Source organism: Colobus angolensis, unplaced genomic scaffold, assembly GCF_000951035.1.
Source record: "Colobus angolensis palliatus isolate OR3802 unplaced genomic scaffold, Cang.pa_1.0 Scaffold20, whole genome shotgun sequence".
Lineage (NCBI taxonomy): Eukaryota > Metazoa > Chordata > Mammalia > Primates > Cercopithecidae > Colobus > Colobus angolensis.
In genome coordinates this window covers 2,366,181-2,381,526 of record NW_012115155.1, presented here as the reverse complement: position 1 = coordinate 2,381,526, position 15,346 = coordinate 2,366,181, and the positions used below count along the sequence as shown (strand labels likewise).

At 41.6% G+C, this 15,346-nt stretch overlaps 1 protein-coding gene across 1 annotated transcript in view; it reads right to left on the bottom strand.

Annotated features, from left to right (window-relative positions):
* Nucleotides 1-5,359: 5,359 nt before the first annotated feature.
* Nucleotides 5,360-15,346, bottom strand: part of EPB41L5 (erythrocyte membrane protein band 4.1 like 5) — a 172,707-nt gene continuing 162,720 nt past the window's right edge. Inside the window, exons 22-24 of the mRNA XM_011941716.1 lie at nt 12,805-12,846; nt 12,316-12,446; nt 5,360-5,426 (exon numbers count right to left, since the gene is read on the bottom strand). Coding sequence (XP_011797106.1) covers nt 5,360-5,426; nt 12,316-12,446; nt 12,805-12,846 — 240 coding nt within the window. The remainder of the gene's footprint in view (nt 5,427-12,315; nt 12,447-12,804; nt 12,847-15,346) is intronic.

Here is a 15,346-nt window from a genome sequence, read left to right as displayed (position 1 = left end):
CTGAGTTTCTTTTGTGGCTGTTTTGGTGGCCCAGTATCCACTCCCCTTCCTTCTGGGGAACCACAGCCTGGCCAGGCGCCCTCTAAGGCAGCGCCTGTGGAGACACCATCCACACTCCCTCCACCTCCACCTTCCCGTCCGTCCTTATCTTTCCAATGAGTTGTTTTTGCTCCTTATTGGTGGCTTTCGTTACTTACTGCCAACAGATTCCTTTTAGAAGAGCTCCTGGTACAGTGATTGAATCTGGGTTCCAGCCCCTCTCCATACATCTCCAAAGAGCAGAGAAAAGCTCCTTAGTCTTTTTTTTATTTGAGACGGAGTCTCGCTCTGTGGCCCAGGCTGGAGTGCAGTGGCCGGATCTCAGCTCACTGCAAGCTTCGCCTCCCGGGTTCACACCATTCTCCTGCCTCAGCCTCCCGAGTAGCTGGGACTACAGGCGCCCGCCACTTCACCCGGTTAATTTTTTGTATTTTTAGTAGACGGGTTTCACAGTGTTAGCCAGGATGGTCTCGATCTCCTGACCTCGTGATCCGCCCGCCTCGGCCTCCCAAAGTGCTGGGATTACAGGCTTGAGCCACCGCGCCCAGCCGCTCCTTAGTTTTAATGACCCAATGGGGCCTCTCCCCCAGGCAGAAGACAGAGGGGAGAGGGAAAGAGAAGACTTCCAACTTTTCTCAGAAGCTTTGCCAACACCCATATGGTGCAGTATGACTCTGCCCAGCAAAGTCCAGAAACCAACCCAGGTGGCACCGTTCCTCACTGGATGGTGCAGTGCAAACCCGGGAAGGCTGGGGACTGGTGGGGGCCAAAGGAAGGAGCAGTCAACACCAGCATACTCTCTACTACCCGCTGTGACACATACTTCATGTGCCATTTCGGACAGAAAACCTGAGGTATTAAGTAGCAGAGCCCAGATCCGATGCCCAAAGCTGTGTTTCTACTGCGCCATGCTGCTCCTTGGAATGACCACTGTGCCTTCCAGGATATGCTGGGGATGACCAATGAGGTTTTCAACCTTTGAAAATGCCCCTACTCTCAAATTTACACCACAAACATTGAAATCAACCTAAAAATGGTGGGGCTGTGTCTGCTCGCTTCCTCAGGTTCCTACCAACAGTGGCTCTGCTCTAACAGTTCTGTTGAAGTCAGCATGTAGGAATCACAGTTCCAAGAAACAGAAACAGCGTGCAAAAACATGAATGTCTCACGAGTTTTATTGGAATGGCGTTACATCTAGAGTTCTCATTTCAGTGTACAAACAGCTCAGTGCAGTGTTTCTAATCCAAGTCATATAAAACGAACACACGAAATGAATAGTGCACTTGATAGAAAAATAAATTACACTTTAAATGCTACTGCAAAGTTTTACACATATAAAAGGTAAACACAAAATAGTGAGACCCTCATAACCACCTATCATATCCAGATAAAGAGATAAAAGGGGCAAAGGGATCTGTGCTATAAAAAAAATCTCTGAAGAGGAGAAATCCTGACGAGTAACTGAATGATCATCTCAAGCCATGTGGTGACACAGGGACTCACAGATCCTGTCTCTCAAAACTGGGAAGGAACCACAGCCCTACCAATGTGTTAACACAGCCACGTTCAGCTCAGGGCAAATTTCTATAATTCACACAAATTTCCTCATCCTGACGCCTAGTATGTAGGAAGAGTTTCCAACTTGCTTCTGACCACTGAAGAAGTACAGTGTTTAAATTTTTGAGAGGATAAAAAGGTAAATGATATAGAAATGTGTATTCTTCAGTCCGCAGAAGACCCCAGGTTTCCAAGCAACCACATGGCCAAGGGCATGATTAATGCAAACTTGGTGGGAGCTCGCAAAGACTCTGAGAGCTGAGACACCCACAACAGCACCTCGTTCAGCTGCCACCTGTGTAAATGAGGGTGCAATGTCCAGAAGTGTTGGCTGCCTCCAAGTAACACATAACACTGCAGACCCTATCTGAGCACCTGCCAGCCTCCGGTTCACGCAGCCACTCTACTGCTCTAGAGTTTCACAGGAGCGGTCAGCAGCTTTGTAAAGGAGACTCTGCAGGAACACGGCTGTGCTCGAGCTGCTGCTGCTGTGCTGTGCTGTGCTGTGCCAGCAGAGCTGAGTGGGACAGTATTGACCATCTCTGGTCCTTTACAGAACAAGACTGCTGACTCCTGTCAATGAAAAGACAAAAACTTTGCTTCTCAAGACTCTTAGAAAACTAGCAAGGATTTTTCTCTCTGTGACTGACAAATAATTCTGCTAGCAAGATTTCTGAAGGAATAATAGACTTTTCATTTTGAGGCTTAGCTAAGAGAAGAAGAGGTGCAAGTTTTAGCCAGAAGTGAGAAGCATAAAATAACCAGCAGTCCAGATCCAAGAACCTAAGAACAACTCAGGGCTTTCATCCTTAAATCTCCATAGGATATCTGTGATTGTGCAAAGGCTAGAGACAAATGTTAGGAGACGATAAGAAATATTTTAAAAGTTTTTTTCTTAAAACAATGTATAAATGTTAAGGAAATAAGCACACAAGGAACTGAATCATTCCTCTGTTCAGCAGTGTCTCCTGAAAAGTAGGACTGAAATGACCATGGCATCCTGTGTGTCAAAAGGTGATGCTACTGACACGCCACAAATTAGGTCTCACTGATTAATTTACAAGTCCTCAGGCAAAGTCTAGAGCAGATAACTGAAACCTTCACATCTTATTTTAAACCGCCCTGTCAACTCCCACTTCCCCCACCAGGGCTATGAAATGGACTGACTTGAGGTTCCTCTCCTGTCTGCCCTCAGGGAGGCTGCCCCTTCTCCTCCCCGCCACCCCGCCACGATCTGAGGCCTGCACACAGCAAACCCTCAGGAGTGCCCCGGCTGCCCCTTCTCCTCCCTGCCACCCTGCCGTGCTCTGAGGCCTGCACACAGCAAACTCTCAGGAGTGCCCCCGGCTGCCCTTCTCTGACCTCAGCCCAGTCTCACCAGCCTGCTTCTCATCCACTATCATCTCCAACCTCTCTCTTTGCCAGCATCCTTGATGGGTTCACACATGCTTCTCTCTTCTCAAGAGACAGACATCTCCTCTTCCCTACCTGCCACATTCATAGACCTCCTCAGCCCTGCCTCTCCCCACACACTGTTCTCGGGGGAGCAGAACAGGAAGAGTGGTTACAGCAGCTCTGGGCACGGCGGCAGCAGCAGCTATGACAGGAAACCAATCCCTGACAGTTATCTCATCTGCCGGGGCCAATTCACTCAAGTATTAACTTCTGTGTTTACCACTTTATGTCAGGGCATGAGACAGAATTTCCTCTTAACTTGAGATTCAAGTGAATTTTAACGAAGTCCCTATCAATATTCTAACTGTCAAGAATACGGGTATCCAAAGACATAAGGTCACAGAATATGTCCAACTACCTAATTCCTAAATTTCAGGAAGTTTAAAATAAGGATGTTGTCACCTCCTGAACTGGATGAGAAACTTAGGTCTTCCAAGCCATAAAGCCTCAGCTGCTCTGTGGTGGCCCAGCAGCACAACTGTAACCCTGTAGGACATCTACGGTTGCCAAGACACTGAAAATTTGATGCTCATTCCATCATGTCTTGGGTCAAGATCCTGGTTCTAGGTGTCACTTTCAGCTTTGAGAAAATATGTCCTATAATTAAGAACTGGCAAGAGCCCCACCAGTGAAACTCAGAAGCTTAGCATAATGGCTAAGGGGAGGCAGCCAGCAAGAAGTGTTGACTTTCCTTCTGCAAAAGTGTTTTGTGCGAAAGTGGGTTCCAATCACTACAGCTCCCTGGGAAATGGTGCAAGATTAAAATGCCTGAGCTTTCCAGTCAGATACCAGTGTGTGTTTGCCTGGACACATGATTATGTTATAAGGAGCCCAGGAAAGTCCGATCCATGAAGTTTTAAAGATGATAAGACTGGATGTTTTTTATGCTAAGCAGTACAAATTAGTGCTTAATTATATACATATTGCAAGACAGAAAACTAGAAAGCAAAGTATAGCTTAAGATCGGTTTTCCATAACAAGGGATTAACAACTTTACCAATAGGGTTTCCACATCGTCCTTCTTCCCCATGGCAACTGAGGTTTACCTTGTTCATTCGAAAATTATAAAGCTAAATAGTGTTATTTCTGGGTCTTAGAATTACAGATGGACATTGCCATACTTTATTTTTCTGTGTGAAGTATATATTAACATCCAGAATTTCTTTGTACAGGCCCAAAGGGATGGGGAAATTCTAGAGATCTCTCCTAAACGAACACAGAGTTCCTAGTGCGATGCAGGTTCTTTCAGTATGCCGTGTATAGCTTCACACATGGTACGTATTTAAGAAACAACACCCCTTTACCCCTGTTCCTATTCCCTATTTTGGTCCTGGCGTATTTGTTTTTTTTTTTTCTAGTTTGGAAGCTCTAAATTTATTCAGCTTATACTGAAAGGAAATGAAGTCTATGTCCAAATAGGAACCAATGTGGAGTACTGCTGTGCTGCGCCTTTGAGACCTGAGACGACAGCGGCCTGCATTCCCCACTGGACTCAGGGAGGAGTGCAGGTGCCTGCGGTAAATGCCCCAGGGTCTCTTGAACAGTAACCCGCCCCACTGAAAAGTTACAGGATACGTGTGCAGTGCCTGTGAGTGCTTCCTGTGGAAAGGCAGGCTGAAAAAAATGACAGGATTTTATTTGATTTCTCTGTAGTTCTCAGGGTTTATCTTGATGTAAACTTGAAATATTAACATAGCCAGTACAATAAGAAATCAAAAGAATGGGAGACATTTAAAAACTCTCTATATTCTAAACTTCTCTTTAGTATTGTAATAATTGTGTAAAAAAAAAAAAAAAAAGTTGGCCCTAAGTCTGCCTTTATAGTGTCCACATTAATTTCCTAAATTCTCAATTTCTAGTAAGTCAGGGAAAAGTGCAATTTCTCTAACAGGCAGCCAGATCAAGGATGCTCACCCTGACATCAGATGGAAATAGCTTTCAAAAGGCTGTTGACTACCAGAAGCAGCCTTGTTATGAAGTCATGAACAAATAAAACCGCTAGGTGGAGCCAAGAGTTTGAAGGAAACCCCAGAAAAAGACATTCCCTTGTTTCGGGAATTTTTAACATTTATAAAAGTATAGAAAGTCAAAGACCAAACACGCTCGTTTGGGCAGCTATGCAGTGTGATTACACCTTTCCAGTTGGACGGAAAATACAGCTGTCTTTTTTACAGAGTTGAAGTCAAATCTACGTGGAGCTTTTTTTTACCTACAAGTAATGGACAAGCTCCTGAATCCAACATATTCTAGCTGAAATGGATCCCAGGACGGAATGCTGGAGAGAACTGCGTATTCCAGTTACAGGCCCTTAGAGCTCAGTGGTCAGTAAACACTTTTGCTTCAGGACAGCTTCTTCTGCCAAAGTGGGAGCAGAGCTGAAAGGAAGAGAGAATGGGTTACTCAGGGAACCCCTGGGGTTTGGGGGAGGACGTTCATGTCTCCATTAGTGTCATATAGAGCATTTTGAGGGTACAGCAGATTACAGACCTAAGTCAATATGTAGTAACACCTAACCTGGCAATGCGATATTCTATAGAAGGGAAATTTCTGGATAAACACTGCTTATTTCATTTTGAAATAAAATATAAAGATAGCACGATTTTCCCCTTTCTTAACAAATATGCCAAACACACTTAACCATTTCTTAATGAGTCAGGGTTAGTATGAGTATCAGGAACAGTGCTGTGCTGAGCACAAGGGCAACACACTCAGGAGATAGCAAGGGAAGCAGGCTGTTCTCTGCTGCTGCTTCTGTGTGTGTGTATATATATATATGTGTGTGTGTGTATATATATATATATATATATATATATATATATATGTCTTGGGTCAAGATCCTGGTTCTAGGTGTCACTTTCAGCTTTTCCCTGACTTACTAGAAAAGTGTCACTCACTTTTATATATATATAATAAGAGTGCAGTTGCATGATCACGGCTCACTGCAGCCTCAACATGCCAGGCTCAAATGATTCTTCCACCTCAGCCTCCCAAAAGTAGAAGTAGCTGGGACTACAGGCCTGCGCCACCACACCTGGCTAATTTTTGTATTTTTTTGTAGAGATGGGGTTTCACCACGTTGCCCAGGCTGGTCTCAAAACTAACTCTTGGGCTCAAGCCATCTGCTCTCCTCAGCCTCCCAAAGTGCCACAATTACAGGCGTGAGCCACTGCACCCAGCCCTTTACATATTCCTAGATGGCTGTGTCTGTGTTCCTGTACCAGTTAATCTATTTTGTTAGAGCTGTGTGAAAAAAAGAGATGGGTTCTGCATGAAGGCTCATGAGTTTAAATGCAAGGATGTAATGACATCTAATTTGGTTTCATAAAAACTTAAAACATGCTGGGTCCTAAGGAGGCTCACACCCACAATCCCAGCTCTTAGGGAGGCGGGAGAATCGACTGAGACCAGGAGTTTGGGACCAGTCTAGGCAACAAAGTGAGACGACGTATTTACAAATATATATATGTAATTAGCCAGGTGCGGGTAGTATATGCCTATAGTTCCAGCTACTTAGGAAGCTGAGGCAGGAGGATTGTTTCAGCCCAGGAGATGGAGGTTGCAGTCAGCTATGATCATGACACTGCAGTCTGGCCCAGGTGATGGACAGAGATACTGCCTCTAAAAAAGTTTAAAACGTAAAACGATATCACAGTACATAATACCAAGGACATAATTTAAAATGTCGAAAGTGGTAACAAGATTTATAAATGAAACGGCAGTCACCCGTACCATTCTATTCCTACTTCAAGGGACATCAACTGGTTCTTTTCCTGGTATTTTCCTTCACTTTTCCGTGTGCCTGTTTCTCAAAGTGTGGTCTCTAGAATTTGCGAGAAATGCAAATTCTTAGACCCCACCTCAGATACACTGAATCAGACTATGAGGGTGGGGCCCAGCAGCCAATGTTTAAACAAACCTGCCTCCAGAGATTCTGCCTCACAACCCCCAAAGTCCTAACTGTTCTGGGTGATGTGCTGACACAATGACTTCCTCCTGTGGACTAGGAAGACTTACCCTCCTTCCACCCTCTCCCCAGTCCCACAATCCTGCCTTCTTATCTTTTCAGCACAGCTATATGACCAATTCTGATCATGTTAAAATTCAGTGTTGTAATTATGTAAATATTTTCACAACTATCAGTATATTTCATGTTTTATACAACTTTTATTTTCCCTGGACTGAATAACTGCCTCTTGGTGGTGGTGTTGTGATGGCTTAGTGGGTATCTGTTGTGGTGGTTGTTTTTTTAAGAAGCGAGGTCTCAACATGTTGCCCAGGCTGGTCTTGAACGCCTGGTCTTAAGCGATCTCCTTGCCTCGAGCCTCCTGAGTACTTCTCAGTTTTCTATACAAATCTCTCATCTATCCGTAACCTCTCAGGTAAACCATGGACCTCTGCTCAGTACATTCAGACATACAATTTTTTTAAAAAACTGGAGGGTGGGAACCTGTGTTTTTCTTGGCAAAATCCTTTCTGCAACTCTGTATCTTCCTTTCTGAATCTGGAGAGGATCCTTTCTAGACCCACTGGGCAGTTACCATCTTGGAACTTCCCTTCACTTTTCTCTGGGTAAATCCCTGCACCTCTCTGGTGCTTCCTGGGTCCCATGACTTCTTTTTAGGATAAAAAAGAGGAACATATCTTCCAGTTTAGATGGAACACATCTTCCAGTAGCTTCCTGAGGAAGGCTACATGGAAAGTATATATTTTAGGAAAACTGTATGTCTAAAAATGTATTCTAATCTCACACTTCACTGATAGTTTGGGAAAACTCTAAGTGAGAAATTATTGCCCTCCAGAATTCAGAAAGCACACTACTCCATTATCTCCAGCTGTCAGTCAAGTCTGCTGCCATTCTGATTACCAATCCTTTGTACGTGCTCTGTTTTTCCCCTTTGCTGGAGACTTACATCCTCTCTTCGCTTTGACCTCCTAAAGATTCATGATGCTCCTTGGTGTAGTCTATTTTCATTCTCTGTGTTGGGAACTCAGTAGACCCCTTTAATCTAGAAACTCAAGTCCTCTGTTCTGAGAACACCTGACTCCTTTCTTTGACAATTTCCTCCTTCCACTGACTGTTCTTTCTAGATCTTCTATGACTCATATATTGGACTTCCTAGGCCAATCCTCCAATTTTCTTTTCTCTCCCAGTTTTCATCTTTCTATTCTATATTTTTTGGGAGATTGTCTCAATTTTAACTTTTATACACTCTCTGGATTTCATTTTTAATATAGTTAATAATTTCTAAAAATGCTTCCTTGTTTTTTTTTTTAAAGTTTCCTGTTATTGCATGGATACAGTATCTTCTCTCTAAATTTAGGTACTATCATTTTGTTACCTTTTCTTTTGTTATTTACATTGCCTTTTTTTTCCTACTTCTATTTGTCAAAATTCACATTGCCTTTATTTCCTTCTTTTTCAGTTTACCTGTCCTGGTCTTTCCTCACATATCTGACAATCGTTAGCTCTCTTTGTATTTAAAAGAAAAGCTCTGGAATGTCTCTGGGACCTGTGTATATATGGGCAAAACTCATCAACGAATGAGCTCCTGGTGATTATTTGGCAGATTCCTGGCAATTTCATCAGAGGATCCACAAATGTATGTGCAGGCCTTTTTCTCTTTGGTTGGTTGGTTTCTCCAGAGAATAAGCCTCTTACTTTTTCAACTCAGACATTTATACTTAGCTAACACCATTCATGAAACTGAGAAAAGAAGGAACGTTGGAAATTTCACCCTTCAGTGTGTGGACTTTGAGTTAGTCTTCCCGTGTTCAGTCTGGAGCCTTACTCCAAATGGAAATTCCCAGATCCAGAGCCTCTCTGGCCTGGCTCCTCCCGAGGGAAAACTTCAGAATTATGCTAAAATGAGCAAGGGTGGTGGGATGGCAGATGGGTGAAATGGGCATAAATACTTTCAACCAATCCCCATATTCTCAGCCCCACCTTGTATCCCATCTTCGCAAATATCTGGTACCTACAATTTCGCTGCCTTTTCAGGGTTCTGCAATGTGAACTGACTTGCTTTTTATTTTCTGTTTCTACTCCCTCCCCTATTCAGGCTTAGATTTTAGTTGACTCCACTCTGCTAAACTGGTTACCACTTATCATTTAGCTGCTTCCCAAAACTTGTTGAGATCTCTTAATTGCTGATGTCTCCTCTCCTGTTCTTTGTCCTCATGATTTATTTGATGCCTTTGAAACACAGTATCACACAGAAAACACTGCAAAGTAAATCTAAATCTGTGGAGATGGGACCCAGTCATCATTTTTAAAAATTACTATGACATCCGTATATTAAAGCACATAAGGCATGAGTCTACAGCTTGAACAACTTTTTGCAAATTGAATACACCTTTGTAATCAGCATGTAGAATATGAAACAGAGCACTACTAGCACTCCCAAAGCTGCTTTTGGGCTCTCTTTTATTCATCAGCACATCAAGGGTAACCATTACAGAGTTGTGCTTCTGTTTGAACTTGATTTTGTTTATCCTTATTACAGTGCAGAAACTGCAAGATGAACCCCAAAGATCTCCATCTCCAGCCATTCACACTCCTATGTAAGCTCTAGCCCTTGGGTGTGGAAAGGACTTGTGACTTGCTTTAACCAACAACAGAATACAGCAAAGGTAAAAGGATGCCATTTCTGTGATTAGACTATATGAGATTGTGATTTCTGTCTTGCTAGCAGACTCTACTGCTTTCTCAGTTCGCATGCTGGAATAAAGCAAGCAACTACTTTGGAGTGGCCCACGTAGTAAGGACTGAGGGCAGCTTCTTGCCAATCACCAGCTAGGAACTGAGTTCCTTAGTCTAACAGGTCTTCAGATCCTGAATCCTGCCAAGAGCCCTGGCTGGTGCCCCTTCTTCCATTGAGCCTTCAGATGAAAACCTGGCCTTCACCAATATCTGACTGTAGCCTGTGAGAGACCCTGAAGCAGAGAACCCAGCTCAGCCACATCCAGATTCCTGAGCCACAGAAAATGAGATTATAGTGTGTATTGTTGGAAGCTGCTAAGTTTGTGGTAAGTTGTTGCACAGAAGCAGAGAATTAATACAATTATGTTTATGTGATTCATCCACACTGCTATATTTTAGTTGTAGTTATTAATTTTCACTGTTCTAATACTTGGTCAACTGCTAATGTGCATTTGGAAGGTTTTCAGTTTGGACTATTATGAATATAGGTGCTATAAAAATTCCTGTACATGTCTTTTGATAGATGTATATTCATATTTCCATTGGGTATGTACATAAAAATAGAATCACTGGGTATGTTCAGCTTTAGTAGATATTGCCAAACCTATTTCCAATGTGATTACTCCAGTTTACAGAGTTTCAGTTGCCCCATATCTTCACCAACACTTGGTACTATGTATCTTTCATTTTAGCCATTCTGGTGATAATATAGCACTGTCACATGGTAGTTTGAATTTACATTCCACAAGACTAATCAAGTTGCATACTGTCTAGAATGCTTACCGGCCATTTGGATATCAGTTTGTGAACTGCCTATTCAAGCTTTTTGCCCATTTTTCTATTATGCTATCTTTACCTTATTTGGAAGAGCTCTTTATAAATTCTAGATATGAGTGGGTCCTTTGCCACACAAAGTTCAGACTGGGGTTGGGGAGGAAGGAGAACGGAAGGGGTGAGAGAGGGAGACAGAGACAGAAGGAGGGATGGAGAACAAATGTTTTCTCCTATTCCTGGCTTCCCCTTCCATAAGATCTTGAAATTACATCTTTTGATGAACAAGATTTCTTGATGTAATCCAAGTGATTTTTTTCCTGTAAGACTAAAGCTCCTTGTGAGCTGTTTAAAAAAATCTTTGCCTATTCTAAGGTCAGAAGTAAGTTCACTCATATTTTCTTCTGTAAGTTTATTATCTGATGTTTCATATTTAGATCTGTAATCCATCCAGAATAGATTTTTGCGAATGGTATGGAGTTGAGTCAAGATTGTTTTTTTCCTACAGGGACAACTAATCTGTCTGGCTGATTTACTAAAAGACCATTCTTTCCTCACAGCATTGCACCATCACTTTTTTCATAAACCAGAAAACTGTATTACACATGAGTTTGTTTCTAGACTCTATTCTGTTCCACTGATCTGTAATTTTTATCTCTTGAAGCCCTTTATTACTCCTTTCCATGAGTTTTAGGAAGAAACAGAGATAAGCTCTGCTTTCATCTGCAATTTTTAATTTGAAAGTCCTTAAGCGCTCACATTTTATTGTGTAAATTCAATTACAAAGTATGACCATCAGGTTCTCTGTATGCAGCTCTATTTTTACAGTGATAATTAGTAGGCATACAAATGCTTAGAAAAATAATCCATTACATTTGTATAAAGTGCTCTCTTACTACATGTAAGCTTCCCAAATGCAGGTCTCTCATCTGTCTTGTTCACTGTTATCTTCAGTGTCAGATATTAGTCAATGCCTGGTCCATCATGGACATTCAATAAGTGTTTGCTGAGTGAGTAATATGCTACTTTAAACACTGTGAGAACAACTTTTAAATTAAACTGAGTATCTTTCAAGTTAATGATCTCTAATAATTCCCCCCATCTTTCTCTAATTAGGAAAGCATGTATTTCAGCTGACCCACATTTTCAAGAGGATATGTGAAATGGGGGATATAATCAGAAAAAAAGGTCTGAGGTAGAAGTGAAGGCAATTCTAAATCTTTTGTAAAACAGGTGCAGTTATGGTTCTCTAGCAATCAAAAGTTGAAGAACCAGATGCTGAACGAAAAGCTCTAGTTTTTGAGTCTAGTTTCTGTTTGTAGCAAGCAATGCATTGAAATGAGCTCACAATATGTGTCGGTAAAGGCATCTCAGGGCTCTCACTCTGGGAGTATCCTCCCTTACCCATTGGTACTGCACCTCTTCCCCTGTGTTGACGGGCACCATCATTCATCACTATTACAGTAGGCATGAGCATAACAGTAAAGCATCAAAGGAAACAATACAAATTGATTTTAAAACAAATATTAAAATTTAAAGATAAGCCTGTTAATATCTTCAGCAAAGACTTGATAAAGAAATGCTAATACAATCTACTTCATAATTTTGTAGAAAATTGCTACTGACAAGAAAAAGCCACTGCACTAAGTAACAAACAGGAAAAAGATTTATCCAATTTCAATACAGTTCAGTTAGGGAAGAATCAACATTGCTGCTTTAGAGATAATAAGTTTTATTATTTTTTTCCTCCTAATAGATGCCTAAGAACTGCAATTGAGAAATAATTTTCTCACCTGGTCACAGCATCTACCAAGAATGGTGCTGGGGGAGAGATCAGTGAGATTCCATCTTTATTACCATGTCCCTCCTTCCCTGCCAAAAGCATTTCACATCCCGCAAGTCCATTAGACATGGCACCACTCTGCTGTGGGAGATACAGACACATCTAAATACAGAGGTAACAATACCTGCCTGGTCAGCACTTCAGCTCCAAATCAAGCTTCACTAATGAATATGAGAGTGAGTAAGATAGTTTTGATAATTATGACTGTTTTGTTTTGTTAACTATTCTTCATCTCAGACTTTCACTTTTGTTTCTGGCAGCATCCTGACAAACACTTACAACCAGAAAGGGTAAGCCACTAGCTTGAAGCCATTAAGTTCAGTTAACAAGGCTTTGATAACAACCCTCACATTTTTAAGGAAAAACAAAGGACCTAGTTCCTTTAGGCCTTATCCTGAGAGGGTAACCAGAAGAAAAATCACAAATAACATGAACTTACCGGAACAATCCAGCGGGGTGTGATCATGGATGTGGAAGACACCTAAAATAATTTTATGTATTTACTTTTTGGAAAGACTGACTTATTTTCATACTTATAATACTTACATCTAGTATGAAATCCATTCTAGGAGGGCAATTCTTAATGGTGTTCCCTGAGCTGACGTGGACTTCTAAATCCAAGACCCTTTTCTATTATACAACACAGATGCTATCCGTCACCACTTAAGAAAGTGTCATAATTTTGAGAATCTCTTATCTAAAAATTTACCATTCAAGAATCTATTACTACTTTCAGTTCACTTAATAGGACCGCCCCTACCCCACACCCAGTATTCAGTTTCACATTTTATTCTCTGAAATTTCAGTTAATTACAAATAATGATAGCCTTCTTGGCTGCAGCCTGAACAATGGATTGTGACTAATCCAAATAAACAGTACAAAGAAAGCACACAGAAAAAATAATCTGTTTAGATACAGATCATTCTCTAATTATCATGTATGCATGAAGAAAGCAGCAATAAAAACACCCATACTGCTCCTGGTTCACAAGGCCTTTGATACATTATTTTTAAATGTCTAGCTTTCCATTACAGATCTTCTATGTGCAGAATTATAAACTAATGAAACCCACCCATTTTACTAGTAATTTAGACTAGTCCTTGCATTGGTGGCCTTAGATGCTCATAAGAAAAAACTAATGTAAGTCCAGGTATTAATAAATTAGATAACCACCAAAAGAATAAAAACACAGGCTGGGCGTAGTGGCACATGCCTGTAATCCCAGCATATTGGGAGGGCGAGGCAGACAGATCATGAGGTCAAGAGATCAAGACCATCCAGGCCAACATGATGAAACCCTGTCTCTACTAAAAATACAAAAATTAGCTGGGTGTGGTGGCATGTGCCTGTAGCCCCAGCTACTCAGGAGGCTGAGGCAGGAGAATCACTTGGAGGCGGAGGTTGCAGCGAGCTGAGATCGCGCCACTGCACTCCAGCCTGGCAAAAAAGCAAGACTCCATCTCAAAACAAAAACAAAAACAAAACCCAACCCACAAAGTATGACTTTCCTACCAATATTTTTTAGATGCATGTTAACAGCAGGAAATAAGAGAAAAAAGTATCATAAGTAGTAAACAAAAAATAGTTTGACAGACTTTTCCAGACTTGCAGTTAACTCTTATCCTTTGGTAAAGTCTTTGTTTATTAATCTACGCTGGTCATTCCCAAAGGGTGGTTCCCAGACCACATCTGCATCACCTGGGAACATGTTAGAAACACAGCTTTTCAGACCCCACCCAAGATATACCAAAATTAGAAACTTGGAGGTGGGGCCCAGCAATCTTGTGTGTTAACATCCCCTCTAAGTGATTCTGATATACACAAAAATTTGAGAATTAATGATGTAAGCAAACATTTAGTACCACAGAAAGTATCATCTGTATTTCCAAACCTTCAGGATGGCATCTAACCGCTACAGCAATTCTTGTCATATCACTCATAAGGTACAAAGTTAGTCATTTCCTTTTTTTTTTTTTTTGAGACAGAGTCTCACTGTGTCACCCAGGCTGGAGTGCAGTGGCGCTATCTTGGCTCACTGCAAGCTCCGTCTCCCAGATTCCAGCAATTCTCCTGCCGCAGCCTCCCGAGTAGCTGGGGTTACAGGTGTGCACCAACATCCCCGGCTAATTTTTGTATTTTTAGTAGAGACAGGGTTTCACCATGTTGGCCAGGCTGGTCTTGAACTCCTGACCTCAAGTGATCCGCCTGCCTTGGCCTCCCAAAGTGCTGGGATTACAGGTGTGAGCCACTGCGACTGGACAAGGGTTTTATTTATCGAAAATGAAAAATCTTATTTTGTGAAGCATAAACCAACAAGAATGAATAATACTTGTTTTACTAAAAGATAATGAGTAACTTTCTGCGTCCAGCAAAATTAGTCATTTCTATCTCTCTCATCCTTGGAGGGAGGAAACTGTTTCAGTTGGCCCTCTATATCCATGAGTTCTGCATCTGTGGATTCAACCAACTGTGAATTGAAAATATTTGGAAGGGAAAAAAAGGATGGTTGTGTCTGTACTGAACATGTGCAGACTTTTTTTCTTGTCATTATTTCCTAAACAATACCATATAACAACTGTTTACCAGCATTTACACTGCATTAGATATTAGAGGTAAGCTAGAGATGATTTAAAATATACTAGAGGATATATGTAGGTTATATGCAAACACGACACCATTTTATATGAGATTTAAGCATGCATGGATTTTGGTATCTAAGGGGAGTCCTGGAACCAATCCCCCACAGGTACTGAAGGACAATTATACTTAATAGAGTATCTTCCAGACTGTAATAATGATTGATACGTTCAATGCCATTCTTATGCTCTCATCTTTCTGTAAAACTTTTGTTAAAATTAAATATATTCTTATTGTCTTAAGAAGCTGTTTTGGCCGGGCGCGGTAGCTCAAGCCTGTAATCCCAGCACTTTGGGAGGCCGAGACGGGCGGATCATGAGGTCAGGAGATCGAGACCGTCCTG